Source organism: Myxocyprinus asiaticus, chromosome 8 (assembly GCF_019703515.2).
Source record: "Myxocyprinus asiaticus isolate MX2 ecotype Aquarium Trade chromosome 8, UBuf_Myxa_2, whole genome shotgun sequence".
NCBI classification, from domain to species: Eukaryota; Metazoa; Chordata; class Actinopteri; order Cypriniformes; family Catostomidae; genus Myxocyprinus; species Myxocyprinus asiaticus.
The window spans coordinates 43,183,418-43,204,378 of NC_059351.1; the positions used below are offsets into that span (position 1 = coordinate 43,183,418).

Consider the following 20,961-nt stretch of genomic DNA (forward strand, 5'->3'; position numbering starts at 1 on the left):
TCACATCGGGGGTGGATTTGTGCCACAGCTGGGCGCTCAGGGCGGTAGACCGCCGCTGGAACGCCAACCTGCCAAATGGAGTGGTGGACGGTGGTCGTGATGCCAGCCGTACACACCGAATATGTGACCCAGGGAACAAGGAAACCACTCTTGCGGAGCTCTTGAGTACTGCAGCCACTTGGGCATGCAGCGCAATTAAATGCAAAAGGTAACAAAAAGAAGATCTGCTTACCAGCTCCAGAGCAGCGGGTTTCGTTGTCCCTGGGTCGCCCGTCTCAGGGGCGCTTCGAAGACCTCCGTGGGTTCTTCGGTGCCGGCTGTGAGACGGGTGGCGTCGGCTTCCTGCGGTGGGCTCCACGCCGGGGCCGGGCCGGAGGGGCGGGCTGCGGCGGAGCCGGTGCAGTCACCGCAGGGGGACGCCCTCGGCGATGAGTAGATGGGGGATCTTGAGCCACGCCGGGGCAGGACAAGCCGGCTAGCATCCATCTACTGCTCTACCATCGAGAACTGCTGGGCAAAGTCCTCGACAGTGTCGCCGAATAGGCCCGCCTGGAAAATGGGGGCAGCAAGGAATCGTGTCCTGTCGGCCTCACCCATCTCGACCAGGTTGAGCCAAAGGTGGCGCTCCTGGACCACTAGTGTGGCCATCGTCCGCCCGGGAGACCGCGCCGTGACCTCCGTCGCTCGGAGAGCGAGGTCGGTCGCCGAGCGCAGTTCCTGCATCAATCCCGGGGCGGAACTACCCTCGTGCAGTTCCTTTAGCGCCTTGGCGGACTTGCAGGAGAGCCATGGCGTGCAGGGCGGAGGCGGCTTGTCCAGCAGCGCCGTAGGCTTTGACCGTCAGAGACGACGTAAACCTACAGGCCTTGGACGGGGGCTTTGGGCACCCACGCCAGGTGGCGGCGCTCTGCGGGCATAGGTGCACCGCGAGCGTCTTTATCCACCGGGGGATTGCCGAATAACCCTTGGCCGCCCCACCATCGAGGGTAGTGAGAGCGGGGAAGCTGAAAAGATCGGGACCGGGCAGTAAAAGGTGCCTCCCGCGATCTTGTCAGCTCTTCATGCACTTCCGGGAAGAAAGGAACGGGGCGGGGCGTGGCTTTGAGCGGCGCCGCAAGCCCAGGAACCAATCACAGAGCCGCGAGGGTTCAGGGAAGAGCGGTGAAATCCACTCTAACTGACGCTCGCGGCTGTCCGGGAAAGCATGTCGTCATCTCCGCGTCAGCCTGTGACTGGGCAATCGACCCCGAAGGGAGGAGCCCAGCCGAGGCTTCCGACTGGACGAGCCCGCTCTCCGATGCTGCGCTCGAGAGCTCATCACTTTCGCGGGCTCCGAATAAGAGGTCGAACTCGCCGTGAGACGAGCCGGCGGACTCACCCGGAAGCCCGATCGGGGCAGACGAGCGTGCTGGGGAATGGGAGGTCCGCGGGGGGATACCCGGCGGAGGCGGTCCCATTGGGGTCCCCAAATCGCCCCCAGTGCTAGCCGCGCTGGCCTCAAACCCGTGGGTAAAAGGACCGAGGCGGGAGCCTCTGGGGTGGCTCGCTTCCTTACGAAGGCGAGCCGCGACCGCAACGTTGCCATGGACACATTCTCGCAATGAGAATGTGACCATCCACGAACGCTGTCTCCACGTGAGCAGTGCCCAGACACGAAAGACAGTGATCGTGACCGTTAGAAGGCGAGAGATAACGAGCACAACCAGGAATAACACACAATCGGAAAAGCATCTTTAAAAAGACGCGTCTTTAAAAAGACGTTCCGTGTGTGCGCTCTTTTAGAGAAATATATACTCTTTTAGAGGGGAAAAATGCTCTTTCAGAAAATATACTCTCTAGTTTTTCTGCCGAAGCGCCCAGGGGCGTTCTCTGCAGTGCACCAGTGCAGAGGAGGGAGAAGCCGCTGAAATGCGCCGTCAGATCCAGCAGGTGAATGAACAGTAGTATTCAGCTCAATGAGCATGACCGTTCGGCTCCGAAGAGAAAATCTGAATGAGTGGTTGCATACCAGCTCCTTTTATACCCGTATGTTCGGGGGAGTGGCATGCAAATACCACTCGCCAATTTTCATTGGCCTTTTATCAAAGACCAGAGGTGTCTCGGGCTCCCAAGAGTGACCCCTAGTGTCACTACATTGACACCAACGTCGAGTGAGTGACAGATAGGGAACCAGCTGTGCTAAACAGCCTCTCAGGCAGCTGAAGCCACTAAGGCAGTATTCACCCTTTGAGATAATTTATACAATGTTAAAATTTCCTTATGATCAACTTTGCAAGCAAAGTATCCCTCCAACTGCCTGGCGCTTTCCTGGCTTTTCCAGTGTGTGTGTGTGTGTGTTTCATACTTGATGAAGTCTTCATCTTGAACAATCAGAATTGTTGGAGGTATAACCTGGTGACCAGGATGAGATCTTCTCCTCCGCATGTTCTCTGATGTAGTCCTGACCTGAAATTAAATTATCTTTAATTGCTACTAATCAATTCTAACATTTTTGCAAACATACAATGCATTTTCCACATTAAAATTGTAAAATGACAGTAGTACGTTTAAACTAATGCATCTTGATGTGAATGCAATGGTACAGCATGATTATTTGAATTATATACCCTTATTAAAGGATGCATTTGTTTGCATTGCATTTGTTAAAGGGGTCTTGACATACTCTTTTTTATAATTGTATTATCTTCCCTGAGGTCCACTTATTTTGTCCATAAAGTTTTTTTTGCACCAAAACAGTCATAATTTAAAAATATATGATCATTTTCCACCCTGTCTCTGGCCCTCTGTCTGAAACGCTTGGATTTCATCTCTCTGGCCCTTTAAGACAATGCAAATGCCCACTGTTCTGATTGGCTAACTTTGTGCAGTCCCTCAAATACAGCCATATTTGAAACTCAATTGAAAAAAAATGAACAAACTTTACATTATAATTTATAAAACTAAATTTCAGGGTTAACACAAAATGTACACCCAACATATTTCACCTGAATGTATCAAAATGTTCACTCAAGCACAGCAGCTATCAAACAGTCATGACATTTGAAACGTTCGTAAATGAAAATGTTTACTCATGGGTCTGGTAGTGTTTAACCACCACATCTATCAGTTCCTTTGCAAAGTTTAAATTATATTGTAACTGGTTCACAAGCAATCCACTCTGGTATGAGCCAAAAACATACAATCCATGCTGAAATGTTCTGAATACACAAGCATAATACAGTCCACACTGATGATGGGTGCTTCATCCGTCTTCAACAGGACACAGCAGAGACGTTGCTGGTCTTCACAGGAGCGACAGCTCACATCATTCGTGTTTGTTTACACACAGAACAGCCTGTGTTTCTCCCAGTCAGTGACAGCAGCAGAATGAGAAGCGTTTTTAAAAGTTACGCTTGTACCGCTCTTAAAACGTGGTGCACATAGCTAGAAGCGCAACAAAATGAATAAAGATGTCCATCTAGTCCATGTTTACAAAAGACCAACAGTTAAATAAAGCACAGATGGGTGCAAAATTGGTCCAGGACGCCTTCAAAACAGCAAGAACAGCGCAGCTAAATGAAACACAATGGAGGTCTCCTTTTTAGAGTTCTAACTTGAGATTGTGTTTTTTAAAAGCGGCGCGAAATGCACGATAATGGTCAAAGCCATTCATCTAGTGTAGAAAAACATTTAAATCCAGATATGCACATAAAGGTGTCCTGTGTAAGTCTCCTTTGGATGAATCTCCCAGACAGGCCCTCTCTCCTCTTCACCTGTGACTGAGCAATGAGCACCAGTGGGCGAGGCCAAGGGTGCAATGGCGAAAAATAGGTGTTGATGTCTTGCTGGAGGCAGTCATATGCAGATGTATTTGGTCCTTGTGATGTCACAAGTTCCACAAATTCCAAATGAGACATTTCTAAAGCCTGGTTTAAATAAATGCTACTTTTCGGGGGGCCTGGGTAGCTCAGCGAGTAAAGACGCTGACAACCACCCCTGGAGTCACGAGTTCGAGGTCGTGCTGAGTGACTCCAGCCAGGTCTCCTAAGCAACCAAATTGGCCCGGTTGCTAGGGAGGGAAGAGTCACATGGGGTAACCACCTCGTGGTCGCTATAATGTGTGGTTCTCGCTCTCGGTGGGGCACATGGTGAGTTGTGCGTGGATGCCGCAGAGAATAGCGTGAGCCTCCACACGTGCTATGTCTCCACGGTAACGCGCTCAACAAGCGCAACTGAGATTCTTCCTCCGCCACCCGGATTGAGTCATTACACCACCACGAGGACTTAGAGTGCATTGGAAATTGGGCATTCCAAATTGGGGATAAAAATAAATAAATAAATAAAACAATAAAAAAAATAAATGCTACTTTTCTATTGAGGAAGTTTTCAGTTCTGAATCTTCTGAAACAGTATGTTTTTATAGTACAATGACCTCTTATATGTGAAAAGATCAAGGGAAATTTGATTCCTCATGTCATGACGCCTTTAAAGCAACCTTTACAGAGTTCCCACGTGTCCTGGAAAACTTGGAAAACCAGGAATTTTGCAATGCAGTTTTCCAGTTTCTAATTCCAAAATTAAAAAAATACCTAAATGTCCTGGAAAATAATTATTTGTCCTGGAAAATATTTCAGTAAAATAAAACAGTTTGACTGTGTTGCTAGCAAGGTTTTCGTTACATGTACAAAACCATGGTAACAATCTAGACTCGGAATAGGAGTCAAATACACAAATTCGTATCGTTGTCACTACCGGCAGCTGCACATTGTGAAACAACGTCAACGGTTAAGGGCGCTTACACCCTCGTGATTGATTACAGCTACAGCCAATCGAGTGCTTGGCTACAGCAGCGCGTGCAAAGTGAGAAGCGGCACTCGTGAAACTTCTCATTCATAAACGATACTAGTGATGGCATTTTCAAAAAATTAGTACTCGATTACTCGTAAATGAAAACGTACGTTAAAAATTACATTTATGTTACATGTATTACATGTACAAATTAAGACATGACCTGGTACATGTACCGACCGACTGAATGAGAGTGGCATGTTGTTCGTTTACTTCAACATCGGCATGTGAGTCTACCTTGTTCATCACAGTGAGAGAGCTATTAATTCGTAAATGTGACTGATGTTTAAACACGTTGAGGGGCTTTCACATGACTCACGTCAGTGCTGCCGAATACATTGAAGTCTATGAAGTGACGTGACAGTGCAACTTCGGCTTCAACTTCACACCAAAATATTTTTCACACACGTTTTTGCCTCACACATGATGTCTTTGAGAGTACAAAGATACAAGAAACATTTTAAAACTGTCCAAATTTATGAAGAGATATTGAATGTTTCATAATTTATTTTAATTAATTGAATAGTATCCAGAGACCCCAGTTATTGAACTACAGTAATTTTCTGATAAAAGTCATGCTCATCAGTTTAAATGCTTTAGGAAAATGATACAGTACACCTGCTTTGTTTTTTTTAATGCTTAAACATTCAACTGAAGTCAGTAGATTTGACATGTAAATTTTAATAAAGGAGAAGGTAAGGACGTTACTGATACTCATTAATATTTTTATACTATTATTAAGGAAAACTATAGATCTGCTTTGTTCTTATAATGCTTAAATAATATAAAGTCTCTTGGCAGATTTTGGAAGTGAACATCTCAAAATGATTTAATGACTCACTCAAATGGCATCTCCAGAAGTGGTCACTAAACTAGTCAATTAATGAAACTGAACAAATTTGTGAAACAGTAGCAAGCTTCAACAAAGTAGCCTTTATTTTTGCAGCTAATTCTGCACAATTGTGCTGATAATTTGTTATACTTGAATAGTTTAAGTTGGTGCTTTTAGCTTATTCCCCGGAAAACATGTTCGTGGATCAGTGATTGTCTCACCTTTTTCGGCCCTCATGAGTTTGCATCACTTTGAGTTATAAACTTTAGACAGCGATGACAGTCAGACCACTGATTTTTTTTTTTTTTTTTATTCACACTGTGTTGGTAGTGTGGTGATTAGGCCTTAATACCTCGGGTTGTGAATTAATTTTCAATATTTCAACAATCAGATACTGAAAACACGGAATCTAGTCATAAAAATAGCATTAGCAATAAAACGCAGAATGTCACGGATATGACATATTTGGACGAAAATGAATGTTTGAATGTACAATTAATCAAATTAAAATTGTAAAATGTCCTAGTGTGATTATTAAACTAAAAAATTCTCTGATTTAATTGAATAAATAAATAATCTGCAAGTGATGCGCACTTCAAAATGTATGTGTAGAGGCGGTCGCACATACACTGAAAACACCTCATCATGATCATCACGTACACTCTTGTGTGTGTGAGATGACAGAGACAGAGAGCACTCTGATGTGCACAGCACATACAGACTATGTATTTATTAAATTGAATCACAGCTTTACGGGGATTAATAATCACACTGGTCCATGGACCAACTGATATTTGGAGGTGAGAAACTATCATCAAAAACAAAAAGAAATGCCAAAGTAAAAGCTACCTGTAGATTTAAATGGACATGTGTTTTTGCTTAAATATTACCCTTGTTTTGTGCATAAATGTCCTGGAAAATTGTGCCTTGAAAAGAGTGGGAAACCTGCTTTATTAAAAGACCAAATTATATGTTAAATAAATATTAAATAAAGTACAGTCATTTGATAATTTTGTTAACTACCAATTAGCAGTTTTTTTGTTTTTTTGCTCTTTCCTCAATCATTTTGTTCTTCATAATTGTTTTACTGTTTAAATGCTGTATAATTGGAGAATCCCACTATGTCAACTTAGACAATATTGTGACAGCACACCCCGCTAAGTCAGCGACTTTTCATTAACTGAGTCGTTGTAATAGCTGAAGATGTTAAACAGATGAGAATGTAGATTGCAAGAGAGCAAGCCAAATTATGATTTAGCCTAGCTATTCATTTTATGATTTGATCATTCTGACATAGATTTTAATATATTTTCTTAGTCATACAGTATAAAAGGAATAGGCCTAATAAACAGTTCTCGGATCTTTACACATTTATAGCTCTCTCTATATATCCAGTATCACCCTGCAAACTCATTTGCATTTGCAAGAGTGCATTTATGAGCCGACTGCTAGTGAGCAAGTGCATTCATGAGATTTTTTATTAATATATTAAAAATTACTTACCTTAATGTGTTTTTTTAATTTGACACCCAGTTCTTAAAAGCCAATATTGTGTATTGGCTAGGTAGGCACAGAAGTCATTTAAAAATATAGTTTTTTTATTTTTTATTTCCAGTGCTTTTGGTGCTCAAATGCATTGAGTAAATCTATTTCTGAACGGTAACCCTCGTTCTGCGGAAACTGTCGCGAGACCGCATTTGCTGCTACGTTAAGGTTATAGTCTTGCTAGAACAAGAACTACTAGTCTGCTTAATGTGTCTATTTTTATTTAATGCTATTTATTAATTAATTTATGGATTCAATGGAGTAAAAAGATATTATGCTTTTGTATGTAATGAAGTTAAAGTTTCCTAAAATAAAAAATACTCTAAAAAGTTACAGATCCTTGAAATATGTACTTAAGTACAGTAACAAAGTAAAAATACTTCAACTGCAGACTAAATGCTCATGAGACTGTGTAGTTAGATACATATTCGCAACAGAGTTCTGTTGTAATAAATGGTATTTAATTTATTGCAAAAATACTATTCGGGGACTGCAAAACAGAATCCTGTAGAAAACACTGGTTCAGTTAGTTATTTTAAATTGAGTTTTGATTTGATTGTTTTGCTATGCAAAAATGAATATTTTGCATATTAGACATAAACATGGAAAAACATGAATGCTCAGAATGGACTAGTTCATATCAAAGCTGTGCTGAATCTAAGTAGATTAGTTAACACTAATTTCCCACTGATAGACAGTGTGGTTATTGCTTAATAGCTCTTGCAGGACCAATGATTTCAAACTCTCTCCTCTGGAATATTACACACATGGCCCACTGCACAGCATAATGCATTAATGAGTTTATTCATTGGTCTGTTGGGTGCATGAACAGTTGTTGTTGAAATGGTCCAGAAATCAAGCTTAGCCATATATCAAATAATAGTCATTTTGAGGACAGCATTTGTGGATATATGCATTGGCAGGCCGGCTGATTATATCCACTCTAAACTGTATGTGGATTAGACCTCTTGAGATTGAGCTGACACAGCTTTGATAGATTACTGCACTAATGGGCACTTGGTCGGCAAGCCTGTACACTGGAATTTAGTTTGGTGGTCAATTAATCACTCTCTGATGTTTCTTTCTGTCTTCTCCCTCTCATTCTCTTGTTCACTCCATTCCCCACCCCACCTACCCGGATACCTTTTCTTGCTGTCCTTTTCTTCAGGTTATCCATGACCTCAGATTTACAGCATTACAGTTTCAGGATGCCGAATATAGGGTTCCAAAACCTTCCCCTCAATATCTACATTGTTGTGTTTGGAACGGCCATTTTCGTCTTCATTCTCAGCCTTCTCTTCTGCTGCTATTTGATTCGGTAAGTCTACCAGGGATTTTTTGTTGGTTTTTTTGGTGGAAGGAATTTGAACAAGCTCCAAAATGGCATACATTTGCTTTTTTATCTCTTCAATCTGTTGCTGGTTTTAAAATTATTGCTTTACTCCATGAACATACAGGCAACAAAAACAGAAGTAATTTAACAGCTTTTATGCATTTTAACTTTTAAGGGTAATTTGCATCAGGATTAGGGCTGGGCGATATGGCTACAAAAATTATTTCAATATTTTTCAGCCTATTGACGATATTCAATATATCTCAATAATTATGTATTTACTCTAAAATGACTCAAAATGGATGTTTTCTAAATCAGAGGTACCATCATTTCATCTAAACAGCCATTGTAGCCAAATAGATTCAATTTATTAAAGGCATTGAATAAAAATAAATAAAGACATGTTTCCCCACAGTTTTTCACTAAATGAACACAAGGGAGAATGAAATGTAAATATTTTTATTGATGTGCACATTTATATTTTATATACTGTACAATGACATAAACTCAGCAAAAAAAGAAACGTCCTCTCAATTTCAGCTGCTTTTATTTTCAGCAAACTTAACGTGTAAATATTTGTATGAACATAAAAAGATTCAACAACTAAGACATAAACTGAACAAGTTTCACAGACATGTGACTAACAGAAATGGAATAATGTGTCACTGAACAAAAGGGGGATTAAAATCAAAAGTAACAGTCAGTATCTGGTGTGGCCACCAGCTGCATTAAGTACTGCAGTGCATCTCCTCCTCATGGACTGCACCAGATTTGCCAGTTCTTGCTGTGAGATGTTACCCCACTCTTCCACCAAGCCATTTGCAAGTTCCCGGACATTTCTGGAGGGAATGGCCCTAGCCCTCACCCTCCAATCCAAGAGGTCCCAGACGTGCTCAATGGGATTGAGATCCTGGCTCTTCGCTGGCCATGGCAGAACACTGACATTCCTGTCTTGCAGGAAATCATGCACAGAACGAGCAGTATGGCTGGTGGCATTGTCATGCTGGAGGGTCATGTCAGGATGAGCCTACAGGAAGGGTACCACATGAGGGAGGAGGATGCCTTCCCTGTAACGCACAGCATTTAGTTTGTCTGCAGTGACAACAAGCTCAGTCCGATGATGCTGTGACACACCGCCCCAGACCATGACGGACCCTCCACCTCCAAATCGATCCCGCTCCAGAGTACAGGCCTTGCTGTAACACTCATTCATTCGATGATAAACGTGAGTCCGACCATCACCCCTGATGAGACAAAACCGTGACTTGTCTGTGAAGAGCACATTTTGCCAGTCCTGTCTGGTCCAGGGAAGGTGGGTTTGTGCCAACAACGTTGTTGCCGGTGATGTCTGGGAAGGACCTGCCTTACAACAGGCCTACAAGCCCCAGTCCAGCCTCTCTCAGCCTATCGCGGACAGTCTGAGCACTGATGGAGGGATTGTGCGTTCCTGGTGTAACTCGGGCAGTTGTTTTTGTCATCCTGTACCTGACCTGCAGGTGTGATATTCGTATGTACCGATCCTGCGCAGGTGTTGTTACATGTTGTCTACCACTGCGAGGACGATCAGCTGTCCTTCCTGTCTCCCTGTAGCACTGTCTTAGGTGTCTCACAGTACGGACTATGCAGTTTATTGCCCTGGCCACATCTGCAGTCCTCATGCCTCCATGCAGCATGCCTAAGGCACGTTCACGCAGATGAGCAGGGACCCTTGGCATCTTTCTTTTGGTGTTTAAAGTCACCAAAGTCAGTAGAAAGGTCTCTTTAGTGTCCTAAGTTTTTATAACTGTGACATTAATTGCCTACCGTCTGTAAGCTGTTATTGTCTTAATGACCGTTCCACAGGTGCATGTTCATTAATTGTTTATGGTTCATTGAACAAGCATGGAAAACTTTGTTTAAACCATTCACAATAAATTTTTACAAATTTATCTTTAAAATACAGTGTCCTGAAAAAGGGACATTTCTTTTTTTGCTGAGTTTAGTAGCTTTATAAAAAGAATTATTTACTTTAATATACTTTTTACATTTTTGTTCGAATGGTGAAGGTGTGGAGCTTTTATTTTGACACGTCACTTTCACCTGGAGCTTTTATTTTGACACTGAAAGTGCAGTTTGTAGTTTGCTTGAACCTACAGTACATTTCTATCACAATGCATGCACACTGCTCTAAAAGTGCTAAAAACACGAGCCCATGAGCGGGCGTGCATAGAACAGCACGGCATCCAATTATTCTGAAGCGAGCACAGACCAGGTTTATCTGTCTTTAATCACAGCCTTCTGCAGTTTAATAATCGAATATGACCTTATGGCCATTTTTATGTTATTTTGAACAATTGTGCAGCCCTGAAGGATTGTGAAATTAGTCAACTGATGTGCTCCTTATGAAACTAAATGGCCAAATAAAAAGCACATTAAACAATATTGCTTAGTTTTATATAGTCAGCAAAATCATCACGATTATATCGTGAACATTCTATATATCGCCCAGCCCTAATTAGGATTGGTTGGAAATTTGTCAAACCAATCTATTGGCCCTGTTGAAATGACCAACATTGCTGGTCACCAGCATATGTGACCATGCTTCATAATTTGTTTTACCAACAAGACTTCTTTGGTCAACCAGCTTTACCAGAATGGCTGTGCTAGTCCACAATCTATACCAGTACCAAATGAGCATGGAAATTCATACTGGTATGTACTGGTCTTTTCAGTAGGGATTTGATTTGATTGGGAAAAAAGTACCTAATGTACCTCAAAAAAGTCACAATGCAGTACTGTTGTTCATCCAGCCAAATGTTTCATGCACCATACTCAAGGGTATGAAAGTAAAAAAAATTGAGGGGAGTTTAGTGAGAGGAGAGAGGAAAGCTGACAGATGGTGAAGGACTGGAGAAGTTCTCTTTCATCTTCACACCATATCATAGTGAGGCAGCCTTTATCATGCTGACTTTGAAGACTGAACCAACTTTGAATTTTAGAGACATACCTTAATCATTAGCGCTTGAGAACCTCAATGAATTCCACAGTAAATATTGCTTTTGTAGCTAATTGCAGGGAAAGTTTGCTTTGAAATAGGACATACCAATGTAGACTGGCAATGTCTTCTCTTTTCTGGCCTTTTTATTCATAGAGAAGCTAACAACATATGCTAATCCCAAACATTAACACAGCACCAAGTTTCTTTGGTTGTTGTTTTGGTCTTAATACAATGCAGCATTTTCTCAGGCAACTAAGTGATTTTGTGTTCAATTTGTAAACAAATTCCTAAGCCTCTAAATTCAGAAAAGTGACAATCAAAAAACAAAGCAATAGGGCTGCAACAACTAATCAATAAAATCGATAATTGTCGATAATGGAAATCATCGACAACGAATTTCATTATTGATTAGTTGGATATTTGCAGTAAGCACTGAGAAGCCTGTCAGTGATGTCACTTCACAGCCCAGTGAAAAATGTGTTGCGTGATAAAACTTGTTTGAAAAACAACAGAGAAAAGTTGTAGCGAAAAAACATGACCCAAGTTGTCCAGCGCATGATAGCACTTTATAAACATTTCAGAGAAGATCATAATAAGCATACGGTTTAATGTGGAGCGGTCAGGTGTGTTTACAGAGTGATTGTGCTGTTTGATGCGCTGAAGAGTTGTTTCTCTCCAGCGCATCACTTACATTTTACTGCTGTTGTCTATGTTTTGTAATGTAAACATGTTATGAATTCAAAATCAGCCGCGTATTTCGCAAAACTGTTTGTTCTTACCACAAGCGAGTCTCTGTTAAACTTTAACGATTTCAGTTTTAATGTAATCAGTTGTGCAGCTTTAAAGGATATCAGACTGAAGTCTCAGCAGTCAAGATGTGCCGGTTTTCAAAACGTTTTCTCCTGCCCATGTAAGTGCATGTAATACAGTGAGCACCGAGATGAGTCTTTTCAGCGCGAGAGTTAATTTGCACAGGGTTTACAGATGATTGTACAATATTAAACTGTATATAATACTGAATATAATGTATAATAATGCTAAGGGTCCTGATATTTGAAAGTACTCCTGATAATGCCACATTATGTAATGTTGTCAACATCAATAGTACATTTATACAATGGCAAACATTATTTTGCTGGATAAATATACAATTTTTTTTTTTAAATAGTTTAGAAACATGCAATCAGTGAAAATACTATTTTAAAAACTATAATATTAAAATACTTAAATGTATATAATCAGTGACAGTGTACAAGCATACTGTATGTGTCTAACATAATTATGTATTTTTCAGTTGGGCAGAATTATTAACATTTCTGTTCTCATGTCACTATTGCCCTCTGCTGGGCTGATCTTTTATCCCACTCCATGCCCTATGGATCATTTGACTCTTTAATGATGAGCATTGTTTTGTTAAGTTTTACAAGTTAAGCAACAGTTTCGCATATGTTCTGAAAGTAATAATAATAATACATTTAAACTTAACTTTTTATGATTCAGGCTTTGTTCAAAGATTTGTGAGAATAAAGAATTGTTCATTCATTAAACAAAAAAATCAAATCACTTTATTGTCACACAGCCATATACACAAGTGCAATGGTGTGTGAAAGTCTTGGGTGCAGTTCCGATCAACATAGCAGTCGTGACAGTGATGAGACATATACCAATTTACAATAACATCAAATTAACACAGCACAATTTAAACATCTGATATACACATAATTACACTCAACGATATACAAATAATAACATACACTGTACAGTATACAATACACACTATATAGATACACATTATTCAATAAAAATAAAACAAATAAAAATATATAAAAAATTATATTAATATAGAATGTAAATCAAATCAAATCCTTATGCCCTTTATCATTTCAGTTTTTTTAAAAATCATATTTTAATAAAATACAGGAAATAAAATTTCATTTTTATCCGATTAATCGTAGAAATAATCGAAGATTAATAGATTATCAAAATAATCGTTAGTTGCAGCCCTACAAAGCAATTGTATGGCATTTTGGATGAATATCATGAATTACTTGTGCTTGCAATGGTTTTCCTTTACAGAAATCTGACACATGGCGATATATATATATATATATATATATATATATATATATATATATATATATACATATATATATATACAAACATACATACATACATACATACATACATATTAAAAGTTCACGATGATTTTGGAAAGTATACTGTATGTTTAATATATGAAAACAATATTTATGTATATTTATATATATGTTATCTTTTTATATCAGTGAAAACCATACATGAACATACATATTACTAATATGTGTGTGTCTTAAATATATTGGCATATATAAGATTTCAGTATGGGTTGTTACTTTTGGTGGTTGATGTATGTTCAATGCAAAATTGTCAAACAAAGATTTCCATGAAGAGTGAGAAGGTCAGACAGCACAGTTTGGAGAAGCTAAGAGAACTACTGACTTGATAATCTGAAATGAAAATAAAAAACCCACAGTTACAAGCTCCCCCTGTTCGAAATTGGTCTATTTCCATTTAGATGGTTATAAAGCTTCTTAGTTGCACAATTACTGATCTCAAAGCAGCCAGTTGCACAATCACAGATCTGTGTATTTTTGATCTTGAGGAAGCCACAATGTGTCACCGACTTCCTTTATGGATTGAGTAAACTGTACAGCAGCTGCTCATGTTAAGAACATAACAGAACATTGATTAATCTTTCTAGTTAGAATGAACCCTGTAATGAAAAACAGCCAAACTGATTATTGATTTGTTAAGGCAAACAAATAGAATTTAGAATATTTAGAAGGTCAAACCGTTTTTCAATCAAGACTAGGTCTTCAAAAGGCCTTTATTAAGCTAAAGCAACCCTTTAAGACTTCAGCTCAAGATCATGTTGTACTTAAGGGCAACCCATTCCCCATTTACTACTGAGCCCATCTGGGTTACTGTCATCCATTTAAATTTGTCCTGAGCACTGTTGCAATGAGGTCACTCCTGGCAGCAGAGATATTATAGCTTTAACATGCAATTGTTTAGCATCTCTTAAGACAGTGAGAACCAGCGGCTATCATCTAAATTCACCCAAACCAGCAGGGGAGATGGTAAGTTCCTTCCCATTTATTCTATACCAGTTCTGTTCTCTTTGACTTTAAATCCCCCTCACTGTTTATTCAAGTATAAATTGGTAGCCTTTTAGATTAATATAGAGTCTTACTTTGAGTAAAAAAATGTCAGATTGCCAAGTCATTGATAAAAAAGAGTTTGTATATAGCCCAGATTCCAGGCTTCTAAAGATGCAGTCTCCCTTGCATCCCATTGCTTCACAAAGATGCGCAACTGCTTAATTTAGTAAACCAGACCTCAATGTCAAATATGTCCCATCACAAAAACACAGCACTGAACACTGAATATATCTCCATCACAAAAAGCACACATACAATGGCCCCAAAAAGTATTTAGACACTTAAAATATATGAATGGCATTGCATTAAATAATAAAACATCAAACAAAGAAGCATTTTTAGGCCAGGTCCACACCAATATGTTTTCATTTGAAAACGCATAGATTTCGCTATGTTTACGCCTCTCATTCACACTGGAAAGGCGTTTTTTTCCCAGATTTTCAAAAATACTCTCCATAACCACATACTTTAAAAAATGATGACGTTATTGCGAGTTCGAATCTAAGGTGTGCTGAGGGACTTCAGCCAGGTCTCCTAAGCAAACAAATTGGCCCGGCTGCTAGGGAGGGTAGAGTCACATGGGGTAACCTTCTCGTGGTCGCAATTAGTGATTCTCGCTCCCAGTGGGGCGCATGATAAGTTGTGCATGGATCGTGGAGAATAGTATGTGCCTCCACATGCTGTGAGTCTCCGCGGTGTCATGCACAGCGAGCCACATGATAAGATGCGTGGATTGACTGTCTCAGAAACGGCGGCAACTGAGGCGAGTAACCGTGCCACCACAAGGACCTAGTAAGTAGTGGGAATTGGGCATGACAAAATAGGAGAGAAAAGGGGATTAAAAAATAACGATGATATCATAGAGACATATAGCACAAGCACACTTGACAAAACTTTGCACAAAAATAAGAGTGTTTTTAATGGTTGGTTTTAAATTGTAAAACAATAGATATACTGACATTTCCAAGTATTTGGAAACTTTCTGGTAGTCAGACTTAGTAGAACATATCCAATTGTACATAGGTGGTTACTCTGACATCTGACCAAAACATCCACTACAAATGACAGTGGGACAGTTTAAAGTAATTGCAAAAATGGCTAAGAAACGTGAAGTTAGTTCTGAGAAAAGGTCTAGCATAATTTCTTTGCAGATGCTTGTTGGTTCTGATATTTTGTTATCTAATGTAATGAAAATCATACATTTCCTAATGTGGCCTAAGTATCCAAATAGTTTTGGGTCTATTCATTGTAAATCCACTGTAAAACCTGTTCTGAAATGTTTAATCTGTACACCAGCAGTGTAAAATGGAAATCACAACAATTGCAAATTCAGCAAGTACCAAAATAGTACCCCCCTGTCTAGCTACATTTTCTCTTTATTTTTAGCTTGCTGTTTTTCACCACCGCATTTACATTTCACATCGCTGAAACAACAGGGGAAGCAGAGTGCTTATTCAAACTTTTTTTCACAGTTTAACAGTTGCATTTGACAGACCAGAGTAATTTCAGTGTAGAAGAGGCTGTCTTTAAAAGTCAAGACAAATGGGATCTGTGGAGCACATGTATTTGTTCATAAGAAACATCGTAGCCTGAATCTAGGACTTCCAGATTGTTGAGTCATGCGACTCTGTGGACATTCAGAATGTAAAAGACGAGGGAGTCGTGAGCTCGAGTGGACCTGTGAAGAACGTTGTGATTCAGAACACATACAAACAGCCTGACACAAAACGGCACGTAGCAATCACGCACCAGTTCTGACACAACAATGTGAAACGCCCCTGTGTCTGCCTAACACACACTTAAAGAGAAAACAAAAAGGGGAGGGGGATAGTGTTTGTCTAGCACAGCCATTCTCAAGGGATGAAAATCAAAATTCACACACGTCCTACAATGTTACAGCTATTAACATGTCACGCTGAGTGCTTTGTTATTTTACAACGCTTATGGTCATGAGGTGCTTTTCAATGTGATGAACTGTAACACTACGCTAACAGTGCGTAAAAAGTGACCACAACAGTTCATCTTGACCTAGCACCCTAAAGGCCTGTTCGCTGTTCTGTTGGTCGCTAGTAGTCATTCCTGCCACAGAATGTCCTAATGTTATTGGTGGGCTGAAAACTGGCCATAGCTGTTGAAAATCTGATCATAAATTAGATGTATTGCACTCAAAAATAAGATGTCACTTTATTTGACAAAGAAACTCTGGAGGAAAAACGTTTGTTTAAATTACAGCAGTGCATGATGCGTTTGTATTGTCAAAAAGGTCAACAAATATCAATGCATTAATCAAACTAACAATTTTTTTTTAATATCCTGACTACTGTGTCTCACAGGAGACAAATCACATGTGCTCCAATGTCTTCACTCCCATCGCATCGCTGCTCTTTTACATAAAGTTAAACTTTTCTCATCTTTGTTGCGTTGCCAACAGTCACTGTCACGAATAGTGCTTGAAATCGCCAACTATGATTGATGCTCAATTCGTTTACATGCACTTTAAAAGTTTGATTTCTGTCAGACTAAAACAATAATTTGTCTTTTTATATAAACAATAATTATTCCGATTGCAGACTAACAGACATAGATAATGCAACTGTAGTTCAGCTTCGGCCAGTATATAGACACGTTAATCAGACCAAAGTTGGCTTCGGCATTGTATGCATGCACTGAAAAACAGAGGTGACGTGCAATGTGTAGTTAGCCTGCCGTATATGTCGTCCTTCCTTCAAATATTTGGTTACGCATTGTGTCATGTATACTTAGACAAACAGATGAAGATGTAGCTCGACTCAAAAAACCTGCTGTGGCTCGATTAGAACTGTTTTCCGCTGCAAGTCGCTGTCATTGTGAATGTCTCGCCCCTTAAAATAGAAACAAACCCTGCTTCTTGCTTCTAAATCCCCCTCCTCCACTTCAGGGAGTCTGCACCTTTACCTGCTGGTCTCTTTCAGAATGTCAGTTTCTCTCCTAGACTGTGCTGCCTGTTTTACAGGTCCCTCTCACTCTGCTGCGAGAGGTTATGCTTACTTGTAATGGAGGTAAATTTTACAACACATATCGCCATTCTCATATCCATCTAACTGTTCTCTTTCTTCATTTGATAGATTTTTTTTCCCCTAAATGTGTATTCTCTTTTATGAACAATATTGATTTTTCTGCCAAGGAGGCTTTTGTAAGATCTTGCAATATTGTTTGCTGTGTTCACTAGTGCCTTTCTCTTGTATGGGTAAATTTAATGGCCGGGTCTGACTCTGAAGTGTTTAAATGTGTTTTGCCATTTTCAATCTTCCAGAGCACCTAAAAATGAAAAGGAATCCAGTAAAACAAACTATTCAAAAAAAGCCAAGACTAATCTAATGTAAAATGAACTAGACTAATACTACTGCTCTAACAGTCCACAGGCATTATTGGTGTTCAGAGTGCGGTACGCATGTTCACAAGTTTGAGACTAAATATAGTGTTGATGGCGCTTGCTGATTTTCTTCAAATAGCCTTTTTCACTTACCTTAGAGACTCTCATCATGCCTGACACATTCCAGTTATTTTCCATCAGGCTTCCTCTCTCTCTCTCACTCTCTTTCTCACTCTCTCTCTCTCTCACTCACACACACACAGGTTAAAATCTGTCACGCTCAAGCTTGATCAGACAATAAAAGACTCAGAAAGACTCAGCTTAAGACAGTTTTAACTTATTGGCCCATATAAGCTCATAATTGAGACAAATCATGGTACTGCTTGAACTGGATGCAGTAAGTGTCATAGGGTTCAAGGAGGAAGTTCTTATCATTTGAAAAATCTAGCCATGAAATACTGTAGCCACGAAGATAAAAGTGGATGTCAAGGGAGGAGATTGGATGATTAAGCTCATGTTTGGTGGATAAAATGTATAGCTAGAATTGAGTGAACGTTAAATGGAAAGTACAAGGAAAACCAATTTTTAATTCAAAGTCGGCTCAGTCTTTGTAAATGATCATCATGACTGAAGAAATGCCTTATGAGGACTGAAAGCTACAATTTGATGTTGTCAGATTATGATCCAGCCATGTGTGCAGCTCAGAGGTCCAGAGCCATGGCTGATGCATTGTAGTTTTCCTTGGCTGAGTTTACACACCCAAGAAACCCTGAAAACAGCTGCCATTTAAAATTGTTTAGAGCTCTGCCTGTATTTCAGAATTATGGTTCAAGGTGATGAATTTGGCCTTTGTTTATATTTTGGTGCCATCAATGTCAATTCTTTGTCACTGCTTTCAGTCACTTATTTAAATACTTTAAAACTAACATGGCAATATATTTTCTATAGGTTACGGCACCAGGCACACAAAGAGCTCTATGCATACAAGCAGGTAAGCAGCTGATTTCATGTATCTATTCAAATCATAATCATAGTGCGTGTCTCTGTGATTTTATGTAGTGCATGGAGGCTTATTTTACTTTATCTATGGAGTCTGTTACTATAACTTAAGGTAATTCTACTGTATGATGCCATTTGGGAGAAGGGGATGTTTCTATTCCTTTTTCATGCAGTTTCAAACACCTAGGATTTTTAATTAAATTTAGTGTTTTATCTGATTATGTCATTTTCATCTTTTCTGTTCACAGGTTATTCAGAAGGAAAAGGTCAAAGAATTAAACTTACATGAGGTGAGTGCCCTCTTGCATTGTTTTATCCAGCTGTACAGAAATTGACTTTTGGTGGCTGGACAATTGCAGTATGAGTGTGTGGGGGGAAAGGAAAAGAAAACAAAGAAACAAATAATGTTTAAATAGCCCCATGTTCGGATTTGTATGTCTTTTGTGGAAAAACTAGGACTATCTGAGGATGTTTGGTACTTCTGGGCATTAATATCATTATACTGTATATTCTGCAAATGCAGAATAATGTGTTTCACTGTTGTGTACTAGATTAGAATGTGCTGAAAGCAGACTTTTAATTTTCATTGTAAAAATGGCTTTATAATGTTAATGTAGTAAAAATGTCTACATAACTTTAAGGTTTGAAGAACAAGCACAATCAAGAATATGTGAACCTTAAAGAGCACCTATTATGGTTTTTAAACATGACTAATTTTGTTTTAAAGGTCTCATACAATAGATTTACATGCATCCAAGGTCAAAAAACACTTTAATTTGCTCATAATTTAAATTGCAGCATTACTTTTTTTCCCAGTGTCAAAAACAACTCGTTCAATGATCCGTTCTAAAGGATTCATTCTAAACTTCTCCTTTCAGAGAGCCTACACTGCTCTGATTGGTCAGATGTCCCATTCTGTTGTGATTGATCTACCGCTTAATGTAGTGTTTGAGGGCGGGTCAAAGCTGTTTGTGAGCAGCCAATGAAGACCAGAGGTGGGTTTTTTGTTACCAAATTATGTAGGTTAGTGCAGGAAGTAAGTCTGAAATTACTAAGGACTCGTTTCAGGTGTTCAGAATCGGTTCTTTCTTTTGGGAGTCAATAACTCCATTTGTCATGCACTTTGATATATGAAACTTTGCAGACTTTTTTACATTCACAAACAGCTATATAACACACTACATGAAAGGTAATATTTGAAAAACCATAATAGGTGCTCTTTAAAACCTAATATATTATATTGATATTTACTAAAATTACGTTTAGTAATTTGTGGGTGACCCTTTTATTGACAGTAATTTCCATTTCTATTAGACCCACACTGCATTCTTGAGCTATGTTGGCTCATTCTTCTTTGGAAAAGGATGTATGTCATTTTAATAGTTACTGTATATTTCTGAAGTGTCTTACAGGCTTAGACAAACAACACAACACATGATTGAATCTGCACTAAGCTACCTTACATGAGCTGCAGATCAGTCTTATCACTGACTGGTTACACAGTGACCACGGTGACTGTCGGCCATGACATTAACAAATATTAGTTAAATTTTTCCTCTCATTGGTTACAGAATATAGATAGAACGTTAAATCTGAATAAGCCACCACATTGGAGGACCTGTACAAGACATTTGTGTGCTTATTGTGTTTGATAAGGGCATGCGCTAGAGATATTCAATAACATGTTTAACCTTCACCTGGATGCCTTATACATGACCATCATCACTTCACTGGTGTTAATGGGCAACTGTGCCATCTTCATGTGTGTGCTAATGAAACCCTAGTGACAATACTTAGGTGCAAGGACACCAGAGACCTCGCTGAATGCTCTAACTGTACTGGAAATTCCTGTAACCCTTCACTTCCTCTGTTTTACTGTTCAGGAATAGTTTCCAT

The 20,961-nt window shown here is 39.5% G+C and overlaps 1 protein-coding gene across 2 annotated transcripts in view; it reads left to right on the top strand.

The window, feature by feature from the left end:
- LOC127444611 (RING finger protein 24-like) overlaps positions 1-20,961 on the top strand; it is a 67,352-nt gene that overhangs the window by 25,461 nt on the left and 20,930 nt on the right. For both annotated transcript variants that reach the window (XM_051704077.1, XM_051704078.1), the window contains 3 exons: positions 8,373-8,522; positions 19,015-19,057; positions 19,314-19,355. In XM_051704077.1, the coding sequence (XP_051560037.1) occupies positions 8,373-8,522; positions 19,015-19,057; positions 19,314-19,355 (235 nt within the window). The remainder of the gene's footprint in view (positions 1-8,372; positions 8,523-19,014; positions 19,058-19,313; positions 19,356-20,961) is intronic.